The 24,411-nt window shown below is 43.3% G+C and overlaps 1 protein-coding gene across 2 annotated transcripts; it reads right to left on the bottom strand.

The window, feature by feature from the left end:
• Nucleotides 1-573: 573 nt before the first annotated feature.
• eif2ak4 (eukaryotic translation initiation factor 2 alpha kinase 4) lies at nt 574-23,605 on the bottom strand. Of its 2 annotated transcripts, XM_034575804.1 has the most exons (39): nt 23,226-23,605; nt 23,017-23,132; nt 21,439-21,541; nt 21,068-21,241; nt 20,492-20,572; nt 20,250-20,383; nt 20,025-20,125; nt 19,763-19,920; nt 19,138-19,676; nt 18,131-18,246; nt 17,403-17,557; nt 16,871-17,313; nt 16,722-16,794; nt 16,548-16,631; nt 16,345-16,467; nt 16,152-16,256; nt 15,738-15,792; nt 15,557-15,636; nt 15,292-15,393; nt 15,151-15,201; nt 14,807-15,043; nt 14,069-14,144; nt 13,606-13,727; nt 13,258-13,307; nt 12,652-12,820; nt 11,931-12,047; nt 11,725-11,790; nt 11,458-11,628; nt 11,246-11,380; nt 10,716-10,823; nt 10,241-10,369; nt 7,416-7,502; nt 7,085-7,197; nt 6,938-6,996; nt 6,381-6,484; nt 5,667-5,735; nt 4,786-4,830; nt 3,753-3,868; nt 574-1,010 (listed from the first exon to the last, which is right to left on the bottom strand). In XM_034575804.1, exons 1-39 carry the CDS (start codon nt 23,361-23,363, stop codon nt 953-955), a joined length of 4,962 nt encoding a protein of 1,653 aa, XP_034431695.1. In that variant the 5' UTR covers nt 23,364-23,605; the 3' UTR covers nt 574-952. The 2 variants fall into 2 exon arrangements, 1 of the variants encoding a protein (XP_034431695.1); XR_004612653.1 differs by lacking the exon at nt 6,938-6,996 and having other exon boundaries at nt 23,226-23,593.
• Nucleotides 23,606-24,411: the final 806 nt, after the last annotated feature.

Genomic DNA, 24,411 nt, shown 5'->3' with positions numbered 1-24,411 from the left:
GTCACTTCCAAATGGGAATTTGTCCTCTCTTACTCTCTTAGGTCCTTAAAATCTGATCTTTTTCTTCTTTCTCATCGTGACTGTTCTTATCTCAGTAGCGCGAGCAGATGTGTTTAGCATTGATGGGTTGTGTCAGAGGTGGGTGGGGGAGGGTGGGTCCTCTGAGCTTTGAGTGTGAGCGAAGAGCAAGTCGACCTCTCATCTAACCAGTGGCCTAATAAAACACCGGAAAACAGAGACCTGCAGGTCAGAGCTGGAAACCTGGATAATCCTCAGTGCAGACTGCACTGTTGTTTTGACTTGTCCGTCAAAGCCTGCTCATAAACTTCAAGGTGAAGACGCTTCTCCGGAAGGAGCGACTAAACAAACAGAAGGGGTCAGTTTCCCAGACCTAGAAAATGTTAAATACTGCATTACAAAGCTTTGACACTATCGGTACAAACTGAGCTATACCTTGATTCATATATAACACACTATATATAGATTATCCTCGTATATTCAGACCATTAATCCTCAGGGTTCTCAGAATGTTATCACCTGTGTAATACACAAAAGTCATCGAATCACAGCATGTGGAAAAGAAGTGATTTATTCCTGCTGTCCACTTTGTAGCTACTTCAAAATGTAAAACCGTTTTACATTCATGACACATACTCCTCAGTAAAAAGCACTTTCTCAAATTCTATAATTCTATTAAGGCAAAGTCCAGTTAACGTCTAGTTTTGAGACCACGAAACACTGGAAAGTTTTGAGTTGTTGTGGTGTTTGGGATGAATGGTTTGGTTACTACTGAATATGGTTTAAAAAGAAAAACTGTCTTTCCAAATGGAAAAGATATGAATCCGGTCTTCGAGCAGAGTCTGTAGGTCCAACATTGAAAATAGTTTCTCGGAGTCAACTGAGCTTTGAGCAAAGTGAGACGTGTCCCAGACGAGTGGAAAACCTCCGGCTTTCATAGGAGGATCTTGTAGAAGTCGTCCTTGTAGCTGTATAAGACGACCACGGCCATCCTGCAAGAGGACAACATATGTCATTTCAAAAGATTTAAAAGAATAATAAAAATCAATCAGAAAAAAACATTAGAGAACTCCCCAATGGAACATCTCAAAAATAGGATAATAAAAATTCAGCCGGCAGGGTTTCCAAGATCTTAGATTTCTCCAGGTCAACAGGTCAGTCTGGCGGAAATAACTCAAGATTCAACCCTGCCAAGAGCCCATGTCCAGGGCCAGGAAGTCCCAGAACTCAGTGTAGGAAGGAACATTCCCTACATAACTCAAATGTAAAGTCACTACATTCAAATTAAAAACATTTATTTACATTATCACTTAAAATATTGGTTCTCGCCAGTTTTGAGCCAGTGGAGCAGCTATAGTCCTGCTGGTTGATCAGTCTGCTACTTTAGTCTAAACTGAAACATCTTGACAAATACTAGATGCATTGTCATTAAATTGTAATTAGTTGGTAGATGTCAGTTTGAATCTGGTCGCATCATCAGGTCAAACTTTCAATGCGTCCAATACTTTGGTTCATGACATTTATCAGCTCGAGTTGTACTTTGTTTTAGTGTTAGCATGCTAACCCTCTGATATGAAGGTGTTAAACAATAAACCTTCCAAACATCAGAATGTTCACATTGTTAACGCGAGTCATGTTAGCATTAAGCTAAAAAGAAGACAACACTGTCAAATGCCATGTTTATGATATTTTAGAATTATCGCACTTTTGAGTTTCTGACATGTAAACAGCATTGATGCCACAATCAAACATGGATACTGGGATTTTTCTAACTTGGCAAACTAAACACATATGGTCACCTCACATCATCATCGCCTCGTTCTAACCTCTGGCTAAAACACTTGCTCGGGATGTGTCAGGCTAGCTGCTAGGCGTGCGTGCATTATGCAAATGAGGTCACATGACATCACAACTCCTTAGAAGTATCGTTCGGACTACTGGTGAGATGAAAAAACATATGTCCCCTTTAATCCAGCGCCGTTTGAATGTGGTGAAACTAAATGCTAGGATGGCTGTGGACAATTAAGTCTTGTTCAAACTCTGTTGGAGACAGTAAGCAGGCAGCAGCTTGTAGTAGTGTTGTCGTGTTGTATTTGAGGCCTTGCCCACCGCAGCTTTGGCTGAAAGTAAAGCTCGCTGAAGAGGAAGCCCAGGGGATACGTTTAGTTTATGGCCTTGCTGCAGCCAGGTGACTGCATGGGCCCTTTTCGCTCACTCATCTGGCCTCAATTGCCTGTGCCCCACATTCGATGAAAACAACCAAACAAACATATAAAAACACATGCTGAATATATCCATTGTTGCCTCTATGACGCTCATTTATCAGTAAAGACTTTTTCCCCTAAACGGCAAATCAAACACACAGCGGAGACAGGAAATTAAAACCAACTGCTCTGGAGGGGGGTGGGAACACAGAAAGAGAGGCTTTGATTTCTTTCTTTCTTTTTTTCTGGATACCATCTCATTCATGACAGAGAAAATCCGTTGAATCCCTCACAGCTTTGCTCTCTATGGGCATTCACAAACATCACAACACTAGAAGCACAAACACTGAGGATTTAGCCTGAGATTTAAAAAAAATAAAACCAAACATTCCACTGGGGAGCTTGCAAATTAGTAACCGCTCCATCCACAACCACAGTAGTGGACGACGATAACCTGCCCCCCCCCACATGCAATGCAAACTCAGTGTCACTCAACTGAGGTGTTACGACACAGACAACAGGAGACCAAAGAAGGAAAATCCTTCTCTAGATTCCTCCTCCGGAAAGAGGATCAGCTGAGGATTTAATGTTCTGCAAGGCAGTAGTTATCTGTCTAACAGCTCTCTCTTTGAAAGAGGCTGACTGTCACTGTTACACCTGGAGTGTGTGGGATTGATCGGAAGATTGAAGTTGAGCAGCTGCCCATGAAAGGAAGTCTGCCTCTTTTACCTTTTTGTCAAACTGGTCTATAATGTGTTCCACTGTTAGCCTCATGGGTTAGCCTCAAGACTCTGGGTCTCTGGATCATCTTCTACGAGGGCTCCCACTGAGATGAGACGTCTGTAGCTGTTAGGATTTTGACTGCGGACTTTAGCCACATTAGCAGCGTGGTGCAGAAAGGCAATATAGGTTAGGGATGGACAACACAATAGCTCCCCATAAGTGAAGCCAAAACATCTTGATCACCCCCCTGGTGGCTGTCTGCAGTGTAGGTCATTAAACCTGACTTCACCCATGTTAGGAGATGGGACATGGCCCAAACTAAAAACTACATGCCAAATATTATTAAATAAGATGGTTTCAAAAATGGTCATGTTCGGTTTTAATTTGTGTTTTTGATGCTATGAAAACATAGTGATAAGTCATGATTGACAGCGTAGACTGACTTGCGATTGGTCGAGCACAATACCGCGGCTCCACTCCACGATCACTGCACAGACTCTGGCTCTGGCTCCAAATTACCAGCTCAAGATGGCGGCACCCGTAACTGGGATATTTTGGCTCCATTTTGTTTTTGTTTTTTTACAATTGGAGGAAGTTATGATGGGTCATCCATCTTTATTTTCAGTCTGTAGTATACATAGATGCTAAACAGCCTTATGTTAACATGCAGGTGTTAGGTATTAGCTTAAGATATTATCGCTCAGCCTCAGACCTACTAACATGGTAGTAGACTCTTACTTCACTACCATTATCTAATAAAACGATAGCTAGCTTGAAACTGTGCAGGAACCGCACATGTTAAATTACCTTTTTATCATTTTGTAATGGTGGATCTCATCACAGATGGACTTCAGGTAGCGCTGCTTCGGGAGACGTGACAGCAGAGTCTTCACGCTGCTGTTGAACTGCTCCTCACTGTCAAACTGGAGAGACGGCAGAGGTCGAAAGAACAGTACGGTTATGTAAAGGTTATGTGACGAAACGATGTTAAAACACACGTCAAACTCACTGAGAATGAACAAAGCCCAATGCAGACTGTGACTCTCCGACCGGCCTCACAAGCTGTGAACATGTTTGTTCAGACTAACACAAGAAAACAGACTGCATTCTGTAAGCGTGAATAGTTTTTCATCTAGAGCCTCGCAGTATATTTTCGCATGTCAAGAGCAGCAGAGCAGTGAAGCAACAAAGCTACAGTGGGTTTATAGGTTTCTTTGGTTCCTTGTGTGACTTGGGGTAATTTGACGTATTTAAAAACAGGCCTTTCCTGCACGCCTGCATATACACACACTGGGTATTGTCATGTTTTATACACTAAATGCGTTTTCTTTGACATGTGCTGCGAGGCGCTGACCACCTCTGTATAGGCGGCCCTTTCATTTTACGGAGTGGAGGCTTTTGCTTATATAACAGCAGTGTTAAGAGCATTTTTCCAGCTTCCTTCGTGTTTCTTAGCACAATATAATTAAAGTCTTATTTTTACCCTACGTTGAGAGGGACCCGCGTTTTTACGAGTGCAGTCAGGAGTTTGGAATGTGAATATAATATAAGTGTGCATTTTGTTAACCGTGTTGCGTGTCTGTCGCATACGTGAGTCTTTTTAAAAAGGAGTGAAAGTTCTGTAACAGGCCCGGGGTGTTCCCTCGCTGCACTCCTCATCAGTCAGGATTGTAAGGAAGGAGACGGGATCCCCTCTTCCTGTCTCAAATCCTGACTTCTATTGGCTGTTCTTTCCACTCCTCCGCCGCCAACCCCCTCCCCCTCTGCCTCCAACCCTTCATTGTTATGCAGCCGTTTATTAACTCTGCAGTGTTCTTGATGAAGCCAGTAGGGGACTGACCTCCAGAGACAGGAAGTTGATCAGCGTTTCCTTCTGCAGATCCACCTGTGGGATAAAAAAAGACAATGGAGCCTAACAATTCTACACACGTCACAGAGGAATACTTCTTTCACCATGAAACATCCACCGTTGCCAAAACAGGCCGCGTAATTCTTTCGCCACACACACACAAACCACTCCAGCATCAGAAAATTACTGTTAATTCCACTTTCACAACGCTCTCAGCAGGCCTGAAAGCACTCCATGTCCCCTTTCCAGGAAGGGACTAATGGGCTTTATCACTGGAAACTGAAGGCTGCTGTGTTCCAGTGAGGCTGTTTAATTAACAAGCTGCTGTCATGCGCAAAAAGAATTACAGGCCCGTGTACCTGCCGACCGCTATCAAGGTGATTATGCCTGTATTTATAACTCAGATTTATTGTTGCGTTCCCTGATGCAATCCAGGCTCCCAGCAGCGATGACAAATGTATTTGGAAAATGCGGCAATATGGCAAAAAAGGGGACAAGCAGTGATTATTTACTTTGAGAGTATCTGGCCATAAATCTACAATGCCACCACAAATAAACTCGATATGGCAGCCATTTACATCCCCCAAAACTGACACACTGGCGGCCTTCTGTTTAGTGTTCATTGTTCTGTAGCGACTGGAGTGAATTCACAACCATCTTACCTCCGGCAGGGCGTTTTACCAACAAGGCAAATAACTATATAAGGGCTGCTCCAAGTGATGTTTACTGTTTTAGCCATCAAAAGCTCATTCCTCGCTCTGTGATTTCACACATGAATTCAAGAGATAAGGTGGGAGAGCAAAAAAAGAAAACTCTATAGCTGGGGAGGTGGGATTGGGAGGGATAAAGGGGTAAACAAACAAATGACTTACCGCCAGAACCTCAATGTCATTGCTCTTGTTCTGCAAATTGCTACCGAGATTCTGTAATCTGGTTTGGATCTGAGAGAGAGAGAGGGATGTAGAGAGAAACAAGGGAAAAGGGCGGAGGAAAATATGAATTGTTTCTTTATCAAAATAAAACAGCAGGGAAAAGAAATGAATATTCACATGAAATCATTTAAAAAGCAAACAGCTTGTCTCAAGGTTCAGGCGCATTATTCTCAACGTTTTAAGATAAGGGTTGTGATGAGGCAGTTAGTTATGATGATAAAGGTGAGGGTCAGGGTCTGTCAGTGTCCTTAGAACCACAGAAGCTGCTTCAATGTGTCCCAGGACCCAGTTGCATTCACACAGGCAACTGAATGTGGTCAGGCCACCTTCCAATGTGGTCCGAGCGATCGGATGTGAAGACGCATCGGGGTGCGTTCACACATACGTACTTAGAGCTGTCCACTTGTGATTGGATCGCGCAGGATGAATGTTAAAACCACATCCAAGACCAAGAGGGCCAAGACCAACCAGTGTGTGTGTGAATTTGTTCACAGTAGAGTGTTAGTTCCCGGGCCGGGTGCGCTCACGTTGGCTGAGCTATTTACTTGATTTTTTTACACTACATGTGCCTATAAGGTGCTTGGTTAGTTTTATCTCAGGTTGATCGGGTCCAGACAGAAAATTGCCGCCCAAATCGTCGTGTGCGTCACTGACCTGAGTCTCATAGCGTCGTCTAGCACTGGAGGAAACCTTCTCCGGGCTGATGACGTTCACATTCATGTTCATGGTGCAGCTGCTCCCATGTTGCTCTGAAGAGCCTGGAGACCAAAATTCCACATTTTATCCAACTATACAGCTTCTTACATGATAATTATAATAATAATTAACAGACAATCACACCCCAAAGTCCCGATGACAATGAAAACCGCTTTTATTGGCTGTTGCTCCTGTTGTTGGCTACCTGTGTGTTTGTGCCAGGAGTGGTGTGACATTTAACACTTCTTTGATTTGTTCGTCACACTGCGGAACAAACTGTTTCGATGCCAGAGGGCGGTCCTACTGTACAGATAGCACATTCATTACAGAACTCTGACTCATAATTTAACACTTAAACTACATGCAGCCCTATGGTGGAGTCACGGCACAACTGTACGAACAGAGGTGTGACTGTGTTCCTGCTACAGTACGGCTTTAAGGTTACGAAAATACCGCACATAGGAGCCGACTGTAAAGACGTAAAGCTGCTGATCGGACGGAGCTGAATACAGTACCTGTGGTGTTGAGCAGGGATCCTTTGGGGTTCTGGAGAGACATGCTTTCAGGGGTTTCTCTGCAGGAGCACAAGGACGACACTTACAAGAACGACCTCTTTCACACCGCTCACGGAAATCTGAGATTTAAGTCAAAAACTTCTTTACCTGAGGTTTCTCTCCTCAGAGAATTTGGTCCGACATTTCTGAATGATGTGGTCCAGCAAGTCCGACTCAGGGATACGCTTCTCCGACTGCCTGTCCCTCTCAAGGGATTTTACCTGAAGACAGAAAACGACTTTTACATAGGTTCCTGTTCAACATTCCCATAATTCCCTTTAATTAAAAGGTTTGGAAAACAGAGGGATTTGAAACGCTACCAGAAAGGTTCAGTGTTTGAGCTTCTGAACTCTTGCTGTTAAAGACAAATACAAATTTAGAAATTAGAATTTCTACTTAAGATTGAGCGATAATTGGCTGTGTTGAATGGCTGCTTTACCTTCACATGGTTTCCTTCCTTGTCAGACACCAGGACCATGCAGGTGATGCCAGCCAGCTTGCAGTGGTCCAACAACGTCTCCTGAGACTGAAAACACACGACGACAAAAGGATGAATTACTAACACACACTTTAAATAGCGTGTTTACAGTAATAACACATTTAACCACGGGAACCATGATGGAATCCTGATTCTCTGGCTTATCAAAGAACTGGATTTATGAGAACTTGAAACTTCTGTCCTCATACTAGTTCTTAAAAGCATTCCTTCAGCTAAAACTATGATGACACTCAGTACAATGTGTACCTCAGTCAAGGCCCTTAGTGTCCCTTACATGCAAACAAGCTGCACCTAATTCCACACACTTTTTTCATCACGATAAATGAATTATTCCAAGGGAAAACAGGGACAATTTTGAAAAACACCCTATCTCACAATGTGAAAAAGTGCAAAAAAAATAAATCCTGGATCTGCACCAAAATTGTATGGGTTCTTCCCTGACCCATACCACATCCTTCCACCAAGTTTCGTGGAAATCTTTCAGTTGTTTTTGCTTACACACCAACCAACAAACATATGGACAGAGGTGAAAACATAACGTCCTTTGTGGGGGGTAAACACAGATCACAGCTTGAAAACATTACAAGCCACAGGAATTTTATAATTTAAGCATCACAGTTGCACAAGTTTGTGACTCTTCTGATCACTAAAAGAGTTTTGCAGAAAAGGCCTGGTTGACAAAAAAATCCCTTAAAGTGTGAAGGTAGGAAAACTAGTTTTAGAGAGAAGTTCCTCTACAGCAGCAGTTATGCATTTTTAATACAGATTTGATTGGAGTGAAGAGTGTGCGCTATGCCAAGACTCATGGGATGCATTAAAGCATGACAGTGTGCATGTATATACGTAAGTGTCAGCTCAATTCATCCTCATTACCTTCACTTTGGCTCCTCTGCTAGACGAGCAAACAGTGGCACAGAACAAACCCCCTCATTTAAGCCTCAAGATTTCCTATTTCTTACAACTTTCTCAGTGACAGAACAAATTATGTCAAAAGGGAAGTCACTGCCTGGAGGGCAACGGGCAGCTCTGGGCCGCGCGCCTTCGCTGACCACATGTGGTAGAGGTCTTGCCATATTTGGCTAATAAAAGCGAAAAGAGCGGAACGTCTCCTAAGGATGAAATAAAGCTGCGGATTTGGTCTTTAAAGAGGCCGACATGTGAAAGGCGTTAACAAAAAGGTCAAAGGACGAGGTCCGAACAAGGCGTTCTCACCATCTTGCCACTGGTCAAGACACTGACCTGCTACATAATCAACACACACACACACACACACACAAGCAAACACTCTTGGAAATGTTTTAAACTTAACACTGCTTGTTTTCAGCCAAACCCAACCCTTCCTAATTACTTCTAAGGATCCAGGGGAACGGAAGGCAGGCAATCACGTTGGTCCTGGGCCAGAGCAAAAGACAATGAAGACCATTAAAGCAAATTCTTACCCACTGCAGGAGTGGAAAGTTAAAACAACAAGAGGTCATAAAGAGTAAGGGAGGAAAAAACAAGGGGCATAAAAATGTGGGCAGTGGGCCATATGACAGGGAGGGTGTTTCACACAAACACGCACAAACAGGCCCGACACGAGTTTGTCACATAAACACAGTGAATGTGACAGAGGCATGGTATCTGGAGCTTTACACCAGAGGATAAATGACTTCACTCTGATGGGACTGATCACAGCCTGGTTGTTGAGCAAACATGAGTTCATTAAATGACTTTGTTTGAAACTTGTCTCACAGATGATGATGTGTTGTCACATCAAGCCTCTATCAAACATAAGTGCAGCTCTTTTTCTGAGATTTTCCCTATTTCTGATACTTTCACTAATCTGTTGATGTAAGACAAGGGGCTTTCTCCTCAGGACTGATGCCAGGTGTGGCCTGTCCTCTGTAGGTGGGATGGGGTTACTACAGTATGGGGGGGAGACCCATTTTACACAGCAATGGTTGACTCCCATAGTCTATCTAAAAAAACTGAGTTTAAATATGCAACAAACACGAGGGCTGTGTTATATAATAATTAGTTTATGAACACGTACTCAAACCCTTCTGCTTGAACTGCGACATAAAGTTTCTCCTCTACCGGCGTCCTGTGGTGATTCTTCTCCTCCCACAGGTCTTTGAAAAACAGACGGGGAGTAACGTTCTAAGAAGTGAACTTTGCTTCCTTTAGCTGAGACATATTTAGCCTTAATGACTCTTACTTAACTAGGTTTAGGTAGTTTTTATGCATTTTTACTGTGTTATTGCTTATATACTTGTTGACCATTTAAATTGAGTTTCAATTTTCTGTGTCCGAACCCGACCCCAGCCTGATGTTCTCCCCAATTACAGGCATGTGCAACATAAAAACATCAAGTGGATAGTCCGGCTAACGAGATCGAACCCAACACGAACCCATTTCAAAATAATATGTCAGAACCAGGCCAGGTCCCAACAGGCTTGGGTCAGGTATCCAAACTATCTCCAACACAAATGTAGCGCCATCTTTGGGCCAATTAGTTACAGGACAAATAAATATTCATAAAATAAAGATTAGTACAACTCGATAGTGCCAATGGTTTTACACAATTGCACCAAATGCTGGCAAGTGAAGATTTCTACAAACAACGCAGGTGTCATCAAGAGAGCACATTATGGTGAATAAAACACAAAATTTAAATTGTAACTCAGCAGAGCACCTTCAAATCAATTAGGGTCGATTAGGGTTTCCAGACTGAGACCTGTCAGACAGTGAATGCAGGACCACCACGTGGCCGGGCCACTAACCTGTGACACATCGTAGGCGATGTCCGCAGAGACGCCGAGGCTCCACAGCCTCTGCACGACGCCGATGGCTTTAGGCATTGAAGAATGTCCCACTGGGACCACGAGGGCGTCGCAGGAGCTCACAGAAGGCTGATGTAAAACAGAAAATGTAAAAAAAACTGTATTAAACACTGAAAGGTTAGTGAAATGAAGTAAAATAACATCTGTAATAAATGTGTTGTTTCAGTGCTTTTCTCTGTTTTAAGACAATGTGCAGTATTCTGGGCCCGTCATTTCACATTCTGAATCTGAACCTCCAGGACTAACTCCACGGCATCAAGAGTCACAGTGATCATAGTTATTAACATGTTTCTAAAAGTGGCTGTGTGGCGGCCGACTGCTGTAATAAGGCATCATTAAATATGAAACTCTTGTCTGCTGCTCCTTCATTACAATAATCAGGGATGTCAGAGCTCCATGTGTGTGTCTCCCTCACTGGCTCTTCCATGTTGGCTATAGCAGCGCAGACTTTGTCCAGAGCCAAACTGGCCCCTACTGCAGAAGGGACTGGTACTGTGGAGGCTGGTCCTCGAAACTCCAGGATCTAACGGCAGAGAGAACAAACACATATAAAGATGCCACATAGAGTGAATCACCAACACTGCATCATGTGGAATTAATGTAAAACAGACAAAACGTATTAGTTTTAACATGAAGAATGTAGAGCTCCACCAATGCCAATAACAATATAAGGTATGTATATTTTCTTTTTAATTAGGAATGTTTAAAGACAGCAAACCCTCATGAATAAGATATTGAGGCTTGATATTTTTTAGCATGAAAATAATTATTAATATCAAGAACCACCAAACAAAATAACATGTTTACTTTTTTTAACGTAGAAATTTAACATAAAAAAATTAAGTTTTCATATTGGTGCATATTGGCAAACAGAAACACAGATACTGATATGCCCATATCGGCTCATATCTGTGTGGAATGTGGACAAATGACTGTAAAACCCACCAAGTGGTCGTAGCGTCCTCCAGCAGCAACAATATCTGGTACAGTTCGCTTGCGTTTCCTGATGAAAGCCACAAACTGGAAGATGACCCCAGAGTGGTGCTGCATCTTGTACACCAAGCCCAAGTTGACCACCACCTATAGAGGGAATACATCCACGTTAAAAAGGAGAGACAACACTGGCTCTTCTTATAAACCTCTGAAATGAAAATCACCTGCAGTTTAACTCCCAGTCTATGCAGCAGCACCGTGAGCTCCTCCAGGTCCTTGAGGGCCTGCTTGGCCAGCTGCGTGACGGCAGTCTTCTGTTTGGTGAGCGGCATCAGCAGTGGCAGCAGGTCCTGCAGGTTGCCCTTCAGCTCGATGTACTTGTAGAGTGTCTGCAACTGGAGGCAACAGAGGAGGAGAGTTGTTGATGCTTATAAGCAACTACGAGTGTGATTGTTTTTATAGAAAGTTCAAACACCTCCGCGGACACATACGCTGTTTGTCGACAATGAGAAGTTGCAGAACTTTGCCGCCACCTCACGTCTGGTCAGCTTTTCACTCTGAGGGAAAGAAGAGATGACAGAAAGGTTATATTACCATATTTGGGGGAAAAACACAACTGTAAATGTTCAAAGCAGGATATCAGTAACAGACACGCTATGTGTATAACATCTGTGATGCATGTGTGACCTGCACTGACCATGGCGTCACACAGTATGTTGGATGCCTGGGTCAGTTTGTCCTCGGGGACTCCGCTGTGCAGAAGGATGGCCTTCAACATGCTGGTGTGGTTCAGGTAAATATTATAGTTCCTTTCCTACGGTCACAACACACAGAAACACACCTTTAACCCTTTCAGCTGCAATTACTGTCAAAACCAAGAGCCCTACTGTATGATGAGCGCCTCAGTGAATAATGACTGCTGTGTCCCGCTGCCCTCTCATTCTGTCCCGCTCACATATTATTAAAAGCTTTCACAAAAGGTAGCCGGCTAGTGGAGAGGATCTACGAGGGATAAACTACAGATCAGACCCAAGGTTGAGTGGGTTCATGCGACATGCAGAGGAATTCTGCGACTGGAGACTGACGCAGCATTGGGACATGTGGACAGGAAATGGTTTGTACTGGGGAGTCAGGGAAGGAAGTGGAGAACGCTGCACATACCAGATTTACTGTGTCAAAAATAAATACAATGTAAATCTGTCATGCTTACGCATACTTTGGTATGTTAGGAATGTGAGTGGGAAGTGAAATAGGGAAAAAACAACAGTCCAGGTTGCAATGAAGGAATCTGTAGGAAATAGCTGAACAATGACGCAGCCACACGGTTCGCTCTGTGAGTGTGAATGAAGACAAGTCACCGCAGCATAAACTGTCAGCTCACTGGACCATTTTAAGTATAAACAGTTCACATGTGTAACCTGAAGTGCAGGGAATTCCTGGACTATTTCAGAGATGGCGTAAATGGTCTCAGCATCAGGGAGCAAGCTGTTGGTGACGGGCGTGATGATATCAAAGGCACACTCCAGGAGCTCCCTCGGGTGAGCACGATCCAGCTTCCTGGAGCGGAACACGCGTTCAATGCTGTACCTGGAGCAAAATGTGGAGAAACACGCGTGCAGTTTATTCCAATAGGCGCGTCAGGTTTTCCAAAAGATACAGAACACGGATCACTTTTGATAGACGTTTTAGGTCATGATCTTGGTATTCACTTAATTCAAAGCAAGCTCACACAACTGGAGTAAATTTACTTGTCAGGGAGTTTTGTTCAGCCAGCCATCAGGGGGAGATGGCTGGCTGAGATGTTTGTGGCTCCACTTTTGGGGAGCTGTCATGTCCTCAATCTTTAGATGAAGTCTATGGTTTATACCATTTAACAGATAGTGGAATTTATAAGTTACTAATAAGTAATTTAAAATAACTTGTTTGCTTGGTAATTTGCAGAGGACTTTGTTTTGACTTTATTATCCCTGATGGATCAGTAAGGCCTTGTTTGCATAAATATGTGTTGAATCACAGAACTTTACCGTTTCAGGTGCGTCACATTGTTGCGGGCGACAAATCTGGCAAACGGCATCTAAGGTGAAAAGAGAGTTGAGACACAGGGTACACTCGAATAATGACAGTGAAGTAGGTGGTACATACAAGCCTGTAATCAATCACATTGTGGAAACAGCCATTTAGTCCTCAGGGTTTCCTGAGCTAGCAGGATCTCAAGGCAGCTGCTGATTGCAGCCTCACACTGTGTGCGCATTTGCATTTGCCGATGCAAATAGTCTGATAATTAGTGTATGTATGCAAGCATGGACATGCACACCTGTGTGTGTGTGTGTGTGTGTGTGTGTTATTTGTATGCGAGTGTGTGTTGGGCTCACGTGAAGGTCGTAGGGCAGCGTAACCAGCATTCCACTGTGGTCCATGAAGCAGGCTAGCTCGCTGCCATCATACAACTTCCTGTTCCTGGGGAGGAGCAGCGGTGTCTGGAGACGCACCGCACCTGAAGACAAACACTGTGTATCACTGCAACATTTGCATAAGATAACATGACCCCCACCCGAGAAGAACCGATGCATGTGAGCAGATACAAAGCCAGGATAAATAAATAAGTACAGCTGGACATCATCAGCAGCGTGCACAAAAATAACACTCGCACCTGCACAGAATTTGCGCTGCCCAACAGTGCACTTATTGTTTCGCTGCCTCTCACTGGGGCAGATGTTGGGGTCCTGAAAAACTGGCTTCCAGCAGGTCAGGAGTCCAAGTGTTTCACAGTGGAGAGTCAACAAAGGCTCATGTTCTCTCTCACACACACACACTAAACAAGCATAGTGTACTCACCATGCTTCTTGAAGATCCTGGTGATTGTTTCAAACACATGCTGCTGCAATTTGGCCCCGTTGAAGCTGAAGCTGCCCTGAAGGGAGACCAAACAAACAGTCTCTGTTAGGGATCAGGAGACATCGATTAAGCACTAACAGGCCTTCTGCTGCTCCGTTGTGTTCCGAGCAGAACAGAGAAGAAGCATGGAGGGGTTGGTGCAGCCATTCATATGTCTGCAGGGACATCTAGAGGTAGAGCTTGGTAACTGTTAGGCATAACCCAGACCATGTTAAAACTGAGATTATTGAGCAGAAGTTTCATATTTTAGCATAGAAGACATTGCTGTGGTGCACCCTTACCTGTGTCTCTATTGTGCCACATCAATTTAGATTTTGCTCTTGAATGAGATTTAAAGTTTACATTTTTAATAACCCAGTTTTTAATACCAAAATAGAATTACCACACTGTGGTTGTATGCCTCTGCCAACCACTGCAGTGTCTGGTAGTTTTTTTTCCAAATTCATATCAGATCACAATGACCTTTGACCACTGTAATCACTGTATCTTTGAGTCCAAGTGACAACTGAAATTCCCTCCATCCCGCCGGCACGGAGACATAGAAAGCACATGTGGTTGGTTAAACAAAATTTAAGAACCCATAACCGTCCAATGTCTACCACAACAGTATGGTCAAATGTAAAACAATTAAACAAAATCTACTATCAATTGCACGGTCAACTCAAGCAACAGCCGTACCTTATGTAGATCTATGTCGTAGGTGTAGTCCATGACCGGTGAGGTGTTCTGAGAGAACAGCCGACCCACCATGGTGCGGTACCCCTTGCCGTTGATATTGGCCATGGTGTGCTGCAGCACCTCATGCAGCTCCGACTCCTCCATCTGAGGCGGAGGCAGCAGTTCACTCTTGAGCAGCTCCTGGGTGGTGGGCCGCAGGGCTGGGTCGTGGTTCAACAGCCACTGTATCACCTTTCTCTGTCAGACAAAACAAAAAGAAACATAGGGACGTATTCTAATGTTAGACTGGAATTCAAGGGACGGGTAAGAGATGTTTACCAGTTGCGTGCTACAAACATCCTAACCTGTGTTCCCTGCTCATATACAGTAAAGTCCTCAGGAAAGAAGATGGGCTCCTGCATCATGAAAATACATGAGGTGAGTGAGAAGTCAGTTTGAAAGCCCAGAGCTGCTTAAATTACTTCCAGTTTTGAAAATAGACGTACAACACGCAGCTGACTCAGAACAGAGATGCGCTCCGCCCCGGTGGTCATCGGCCTGTACGACATCTCGAAGAGGATGATTCCCAAACTGAAGAGGTCAACTTTCTGAGAACAGAAGGGATAAAAACATTTAGTGGTGTTTACTAATAATAACAAACAAAATTCACACAGAGGCAACCACACAAGGTTAAATTATATTGTACACACCCAGGTTAGTGTGTGGTTATCAGTTGAAGCAGTGAAGAAAATCTTAATTTCAAATTCTTACTTGGTTGTAGGTGGCTTTAGTATTTCCTTGAACCTCTGGACTGACGTAGAGGGCAGTGCCAACCATGCCTGTCATGTTACCTGGAGACAGATGCAAAAGTAACACAACGTGCTGAAACACACATATCAGACACCACAGTAATCAAAGGTCAGTGTTTTGTGAAAATGTTCAAGCTCTGCACCTGTTGGGTCCGGTTTGGCAGAGCCGATCTCCTCCACTTCACATTTACCTGCCGCCTGAGACACAGATACAGTTTGTCCACAGGTTTATAACATGTTCAACACTGGTTTTATGCATCTTTGCACAGCAGCAAAAGGCTACAGTTTAGATAAAGGTGCTGCACAGTTTCAATACTTTGCAAACCAATCCTTTACATTAACAGATTAACTTATATGAGCCTGAATACACTGCGGGAGAACTACATCTTAAGGAGAGTGAGGTGGCACCAGGCTGTGAGGGATAGCGGTGCAGAGACGCCTCATACAGAGGACAATTGGTCATGCCGCTGACCGATGGAGACAGAAGAGGACAGACTGTGTTACAGCAAATTCCACTACAGCCACTTTCTTTGGGTGAAGTTGCGGCACCTACATACCACGTTAGCAGGATGGTCTGTAGCGAGGCCAAAGTCTCCGATCTTCACATGGTCCTGCGAGTCAAGGAAGATGTTGACAGGCTTCAAATCCCTGTGAATCATCCCCTGATGGAAAAGAAATGGAAAGAGATCAGCTTGGTCATGAAATCCTGGTGTCTGGCTTGGTCAAGTTTATGTTGCTGATGATCTGTACCTGCTCGTGGATGTAAGCAAGGCCATCTAGTATTTCCCTGAACAGCCTCCATAACCGAGTCTGGTCCTCATGCAGGCCGCGGTCTATTGTGGTTCTTAAAGTGCTTTTTTCACAGTATTCCATCTGCCAGGGAGTGAAAACATGAGTTTTTGGTAGCGCAGAGACCTCTAGTGGTTAAAGTTGAGGATGGAGGTGAAGCTTACTTGTATGTACAGGTAATGTGCTATTCGGAGGGGTTGTTCCGAATCTGTGCTCTCTGTTGTGTCGGTCACTGGCCTTGACTGAAGCTGAGGAAACACACGTCTTTTTTTTTACACACATAAAAACACAACCAAAGACAAACAAACAAATAAATAACAAGGTGTCAATATTCAAACCTGTGACATCTCGTCTGTGCTTTCGTCCCCATTGTCAAAGATGATGTCACTCCCCGAGTCACTATCTGACGGCCTGAACGCAAATAGAAAAACATAATAAGTGGTGTGTTGAGTTGGAGAAACTCTCGCCAATGAAATAAAATACTTACAAATAAAAAGAACCAAACACATCTTCTTCATCATCATCATCCTCATCATCCTCATCATCGCTAGACTGGTGTCCACTACACATGGCGCTGGTGGACTTCTCGATGGAGGTGGACCACTCAACAGAGCTCGACAGGGCTGCAGGTGGTGCTATATCTTCCGCGTTGTCTGGGAAGCCGAGTTCATTGAGGAGCCGCGGAGGATCTTGGCCTTGAGGAAGCTTGTCGGCTGTGCTCTGAGGCTCTGAGCTGTCAGTGTTGCTCAGCACCCCTAAGGAGGGCGTCTCATGCCGCTCGATCCACGCGTTGTAGTAGCGCACAATATTCTCATGGTTTAGGCGCGAGAGCAGCGTCACCTCTCCTTTGATTCGTCTGAACTGCTTGCTGGCTGGGTTGACCTGGATGCGCTTCACAGCGTAGTTACAGCCATCCAATTTGTTCTGAACCTGGAGGAGCAATGGAAGGTGGACACTAACAAACCATGGCCAGCTTTTCTAATCAGTAAAGATAATGTATAAAATAAAAAGGTATAAACCTTGATCACAGCACCAAAAGCTCCTTTTCCCAAAAGCTGCAGCTCCTCGAACTCATCAAAGTAGCGTGAAAACTGCCGTTGCACACCGGAGATGAACAGAGCATCGAGCATGTGACTCCGCGGGATGACCGACGACGCAAAGTCCACAGCAAGATCTGAGACGGAAAACCAAAAATGTGAACTGTTCGATTTTCTCTGTAGGATTGATTTTTATACCCAAAATATCCTCTCAGATCTTTACCATTTGTCTATTTTGTCATGTTCTCATTATGATTTGTACAACTATGTAATTTCCTATGTTTTGGGAATCAACTCCGACTGAGAATGAATTTATTTGTAAATTGTCCAGCAGAAATTTTACTGTGAGGTAATCCTGAATCCAACAACAATGTTGTTGCAATCATCGGTTTTAAATCACTACAAATTCCATCTATTTGAATAATGGACCATTGTTTGGACATTATGCTAACAGAACACATCGCACTATTTTTTATTGTGCCTTTTAGAGACATCGTTAATCAAAAAACTGAAAAACAGATTAATCAAAGGGTGATGAAAACAATTAGCTGCAGCTCTAATAAATACCATCTCAATTCATTTGGTTTTGTAGAAACCTGTACTTTACTCGTTTGTTGACTCAAGTCTAGTTCATGTAGATTCCTCAGGCAAAGTGTGTCTCTAATATTCTGTCCATGTACATATTGGACATGACGGGACGTGTGTATCACCTTCTGAGCTGGTGTCCTGGCACTGTGGCAGGTTTTTGGGTGACGGAGGCTTGAGGAAGGAGTGGTCCAGCAGCTGCTGGGGTGTCCAGCGCTCAGCATCATTCAGGCACAAACACCTAGAACACAGAGACAAATGCAATATAATGGTTCTGCTGTACTGTAAGATACATGGTATGTGCTGAGCTGGAAACAAATCCAGTCAGCTCTACTGATCCACACAGTGCTGCTCACCACACAAAGGAAACGGTCTGATGATCTAAATGAACCCAACAAGTTACATGAAACCTCTCTTGCTATTAAACTTGTGAATGAAATGACTTAATCTAAAAACAATTTTAAACAGGCCCAGAGACAAGCAGCCTATAAACACTACGACCTAAAGGAACAAAGTGTTTTTGCCTGTTTTGCCTTTTTACAACAAATCACATATGCTTCATATTACAGCTGCTCACTTTCCAGATCATAATCATCAGCAGAGGGTTTGAAAGTTTTGAATCTATTTGACCTTTTTCAAGGCACTAACTGATTTTCTGTGCAATCTCTACTAACTTTGAATATACAGAATCTGTAGGTAAAGGACAGGATTTTGGGGCCATTTCTAGTGTGACCATGACTATGACTATTTTGAAAGTTATAATTGTTAAAAGTAATTTTTCAAGATAATATCACAAACACGTGATGGTACCAGATTGTTAAATTTGGTTATTTATGCTCTCACATTGTTTTACATTGACAAATTTTGTTGGTCCAACAAAACCCTTCACTCTGGGATATCATGTCACACATTTTTTGAAATGATTTAAGATGTTGTCTCACCCAATCAATTGATAAATAACTGACTGATGAATATGAAAACGACTACTAGTGAAAAGTACATTTCCATTTCCACATAACTTGACTATCTGTGTGGAAGACAAACAACAACAGTGAGCTATGATTTACAGTAAATGTGCTAAAACTCCGGTATAGTTGATTAGGATGGTGGCGAGCTGTCCATCCATACGTACTTGTTGAGGAAGTCCTGGAAGTCATCAGGGAGGGTCGTTGGTACCGTCACTGGATACTCCTTCACTTCGTTCCCCTGACTCAGAGCGAGCAGCATCAGCCCCAGGTTCCACACGTCCCCTTTCTTCCCCGTCTTCGTCGGCATCGCTGTATCCTCCGAGAAACGCACGCGAGCCTGCTCGAAGATGTCCTCTTTGCAGATATCGGCGAATCTCTTTGACAAGCTGTAGTCGGTCAGTCGGACGTTGCCCTCGGAGTCCAGCAGCACGCTGGAGGCCCCCAGCTGCTTGTGGACGACAGAGTTGGAGTGAAGGTAGTCGAGTGCAGCCAGCAGCTGGGACGTGTAATGGCAGAGTTTATCCAGCGGGACCGGAGTGTGGTTGATCAGACTTTGGTTCAGGTTGACCCCGGAAACATGCTGCACCAGCAGGTTAACCACGAGGCAGTCGTCCTTCTCGGTAGAGCTCAGCGCCATGTAGTGCACCAAGTTGGGGTGATCCAGCCTCAGGAGGGAGTTGAACTCATTTTCTGCCCCATGGATCTACACAGGAATTCAAGAGGAAAACTATTTGTAAGTATTTTAAGCGAATATACTGATTATGATTTGACTGCTTCCTCTCTACTCGCCTGCTTTTTACAGTTGTCAATCTTTTCTTTCTCCTGGGTGGTGAAGAACTTGCCCATCTTCTTGTTCCAGCACAGCGACCACTCGTACACCACAGCAAAGTCTCCTGAGTTTGCCTCGAATCCGTAATAAACGTTACGGCCGAGCCTCTCGCTTCCACCTGTCAGACACATGAACACACACAAACGTTAAACAAACAGCTCAGTGTGGCGACAGGAAGTCACTTTGCACCGTCACAGCTGCATCGTCTCAGAGAGCTCGCACCTAAACTTTTCCCTCTGTGGACGACAAGCTCCCCAGAAGTGCTGCTGTAGAAGTGAAGAAGCTCCTGTGAACGATGGTTGTCTTCGTTGAACGTGTCACGTCTGTTGAAACAAATACACATTTACTCTTTACTATAATAAATTATCATAATAATATGTATTTATAATATATAAACATGAGAAGCATTTTATTGTATTTGGACTGTGCTCAGTTAGCGCTGTTTACCTGTGGCGTGTGTTCGAGGTAGTGCGGCGGCGGTTGCTGCCTCCTTTCTTTGCTTCAGAAAGTTCAGGGGCAGCTCCTCCTGGGCTCGGGGGGCTCCTGGCAGGGTCTGGCTGCTCAATGGTATCAAGTCGCTCCTGTGAATGTTTACGCCACAGAAAAGGAACATTACAACAAAAAGCTTGTGCACTTTACTTGCTACGGCTTTTTTATGGACAACAGTAGAAATTGTGTGGCTCATGTACCTGTTTGGCTATTTCCTTTCTTCTCTTTTCCTCTCGCTTCTCCTCCTCTCGTCTTTGGATTTCAGCCATAATCTCTTTTTCCTGCAAGGATAAAAAAATACCTGAGTCATCATCCCGTTCAACCTGTCAGTTGTCAGGGATTCAGTTATTTCAGAAAATACAAACATGGTTTGTGATACATCATGTAATCAATATTTATAATTCAGAAAAATTTGATATAATACAAAATAGATATTCTACCATTACCAATACTGAGAGTCTAAGAAAGGCAACCCAGTTAAAAATAACAATATTAATCGAATGACCATTTTTTCATGTAGTACAAGTGTAATATTCTGCAGTTTTTGTGTGGTTAAATTAATAAAACTAAATATTTGATTTCTGGTTGCTTAGCTTTATGTGAATCCATTGTTCATTAATATCCTAATTGATTTTTCTTCTCAAGAGAAGAAGAGACATTTACTGTTCCTGTAAGAGTAACTTAAAGATCTTGACAAATCACTGATAAATCGAATTAACGCACAACTCCTGATAAAACTAATCCAGCATGAATAGCTCTCAGTGTTGCTTCCTGACCATCTCCTCCTCCTGCCTCCGTTGCTTGTCGATCTTCCGTTGCACCTCCAGGGCTTCTTTCTCCTGCTGCCTCCGCTGGTTCTTCAGCATCTCCTCGTGGAAGGAGCTTGACGGAGGCTTGTTGTGCTCACTCAGGAAGCCCTGGATATGGTCCGCTAGCTCGTAAATCATCACCTAGAGGATTAGCAGGCACAGGAAGTAGCAGTTGTCTGTTTGCGCGTGTGTATATATATGTGTTTGTTTGTGTGTGTGTGTGTGTGTGTGTGTGTGTGTGTGTGTGTGTGTGTGTGTGTGTGTGTGTGTGTGTGTGTGTGTGTGTGTGTGTGTGTGTGTGTGTGTGTGTGTGTGTGTGTGTGTGTGTGCATCCTCACCTCCCCACATCGCACTGCTGCCAGCTTGTTGAGTTCACGATTTAAGGTCTCGAGGTTGTCGTTTGAGAGGCCTTTAGCATTCTTCAGCTCGAGCTCTGGAGGCCTGTTGGTGTTTCCCCAGGATTATAAGTTATACCTTAACACCACAACTTATTGACAACTAGTTAACACTGACATTACAATAAGAGCTCCACACTGATTGTGTATTGATTACCAAGAGGCACATGGGACACTTATCCTGAAACATTAAAACCAGTAGGAAATATAAAGCATCTTTCTCATTTCTTTCGTATCATGTGAGCTGTTATAGATAAAGCCAATAAATAAGTACATTAAAATATAACTTATCTGTGCTCATTTGTTCAACCTTTAGTATTTAACAAGCGTTGGTCGTCTTTGCTGCAGCCACAAAAACCATCACTCTTAATTATGTCCATTTTTTTCTTTCATTTATCCACTTTTTCAGGTTGGATTTACAGATTAGACTGATTATGTTTCACATACCAGAAAGAAAATAAGGATCTATAGCTAAATGGTTTGAACTGGGATATGCTGTTAACCTCGTCAGAGCCATTTAGATGCTTCAGAGCAGCTGCTTTTATCTTCTATTTTGCATGAAGGACATACAGTTGGACAGTCAGTAGTAGTATCACTTCCTATATTGTGTAGAAGCAGCATTTAACTATTTATTGCGAGAAGTATTTTTCGACAATCCTACAATTTTTCACTCTACAAAATTCCAAAATCAGATTTTCATGCATATTATTCAGGCTGGGCAATAACACAATATCTAACTATTGCAATTTAATTTTAATCAATATCAACATAACATTCTAATGTATATTGCTTGTGTAAGCACAGTGAGGAGATACAACACACAACTGATGGATGTCAGGTTTGTAAAATATGTTGCTATTCTCCTTTGATAAAGAGTTTAAAGCTACAAACTTCACTAAGGAGCAACAATCAGTATGTTTTACTTTAAAGAAACAATTATGTGATATCATTTGTGATAATTATTGATATCGCTTGATATGAAACTGATTATCTTGATAAAGTCATTGGCCATCTTGTCCAGCCCTACACTTTTGTATAGCTTTTTGCTTTGGGAAAGGTAAAGAGAGGTGAGAGATCAGTGTTGAGGTTTAGGAAGAACTGAAGTTTAGAGTTGTTTATAGAGGATTACATGTGAATACATGTAGAAAAAAAGTTTCTAAACACAAGTAGTTTTCCAGCTGTCAGAATGTGGACTTGAACATGTGCTCTCAATGTTTAGGAATCTGGAGAATCTGTTAAGTGATATTTAATTATAGTGAAGCAGACTTGTTTCAGCTGAAGTGTGTCCAGTGGTAGCAGGGGGAAGTCAGGGGTAGCAGGGGGGTAAGTCAGGGGTAGCAGGGGGGGAAGTCAGGGGTAACAGGGGGGGAAGTCAGGGGTAACAGGGGGGGAAGTCAGGGGTAGCAGGGGGGGAAGTCAGGGGTAGCAGGGGGGGAAGTCAGGGGTAGCAGGGGGGGAAGTCAGGGGTAGCAGGGGGGGAAGTCAGGGGTAGCAGGGGGAAGTCAGGGGCTCACTACTCACACGTCTGGATAAGTGGGGGGACACTTGACCTGCAGCTCCACAGTGACGTGGCTCTCCTGCCCAGTGTTCAGCCCGTTGGGCCGCAGACAGAGGTGGACCTCTGGAGCTCTTTTAACCTGGGAGTGAGGTCAGCCACAGTTTAACGCTGCTGTGCACACACGTCAACTTTCACAGCTAACGACAGGCGATGCTAACACCTCGAGCTTTACCTTCCACGGGTCCTTGCTCCGCAGATCCTGGAAGTCCTCTCCGAAGATAGAGGCGAGGGCCTCCAGCTCGTTCTCCTGCTGGACCGTGTGCTCCTCTGTCCCATCCTCAGCTGGAGTGGGTTGCTGCCGAGCGCTCATTCTCCTGCCTCGGCTACATGGCAGTCAGTCGGTCCTCCTTCTCCTTCTCCTGCTCCTCCGGGGGCTGTCACTACCTCACAGCCGGCACACTGCAGCAGGAAGCGGCTGCTGCTCCGCTGCTGTTCCGGGTCTTTGCAGAGTCCGAGTTTAGCAAGTAACACACTAAATATGAAACTTCTCACACACACCACAACACTGCTGCTCGTGGCGCGTGGCTGCTGCCAGCGGCCTGCGTGCGTCAAGTGTCGCAGGTGAAACGTCATCACGCTGTTTTCTCCAAAATGGCCTCTAGAGGGCAGAAAAGTGCCAAACGACCTAAACTGACGCTGACAGACTCGGTGACTATAATGTTTAAATAAACACTGCAGAAATACATACATTATACACATTATAATAATTATATATATATATATATATATATATATATATATATATATATATATATATATATATATATATATAATAATATATACACACATTTATATATTACTGATCATCCTTCTCACACACATGAATTGACTTATTTACATTCACAAGGATTTGATATGACAGCTGACAGTTGACAATCAATTAATAATGTAAAAAAATACTTCTTCATGTAAAGGTAAAAATAGCCAACTTGTGTATCTTATCATCTCTCTGTGAATCTGCACAATAAAACCTGTATTTATTATCACTACCATTATGTTTTTCATTATTATATTAAATCAATTTAGTTCATGCACTTGATTGCTGCTTATGATTATTGCACATGTCCACACACGGGTCCAGAGAAACTCAATTTTGCTCCGCTGTATGTTTTACAGATATGGCTGGAAACTTGAACTTAAAACCCATATTTCATCACATGAGATTATTATTACTGATACTAATATTAATATAAAGAATTTTAGTGCTGTTCAAGTATCTTTTCAAGTTTTATTTACAGGGTAGTTTATGCATAATATTTTATAGGCTTATTATAATGGTCTTATATGAAAAATCCTACAACATATACCATATGATTATTATCAATAATACAAGAGTATAATTATATTATTAACTGTCG

The sequence above is a fragment of the Hippoglossus hippoglossus genome, chromosome 22, assembly GCF_009819705.1.
Source record: "Hippoglossus hippoglossus isolate fHipHip1 chromosome 22, fHipHip1.pri, whole genome shotgun sequence".
NCBI classification, from domain to species: Eukaryota; Metazoa; Chordata; class Actinopteri; order Pleuronectiformes; family Pleuronectidae; genus Hippoglossus; species Hippoglossus hippoglossus.
The sequence above is the reverse complement of the archived record's forward strand: the minus strand, read 5'-3'. Positions and strand labels throughout refer to the sequence as shown.

What these genes read in the sequence shown, in the direction of transcription:
- eif2ak4 (XM_034575804.1), bottom strand. Translation starts at nt 23,363, where the DNA reads ATGAGCGCTCGGCAGCAACCCACTCCAGCTGAGGATGGGACAGAGGAG. An exon ending in ACCTCGAACACACGCCACAG is followed by an intron (nt 20,126 to 20,249) that starts GTAAACAGCGCT and finishes TTGTTTCAACAG; the next exon opens with ACGTGACACGTTCAACGAAG. An exon ending in CGCTGCCCTACGACCTTCAC is followed by an intron (nt 13,308 to 13,605) that starts GTGAGCCCAACA and finishes TTTTCACCTTAG; the next exon opens with ATGCCGTTTGCCAGATTTGT.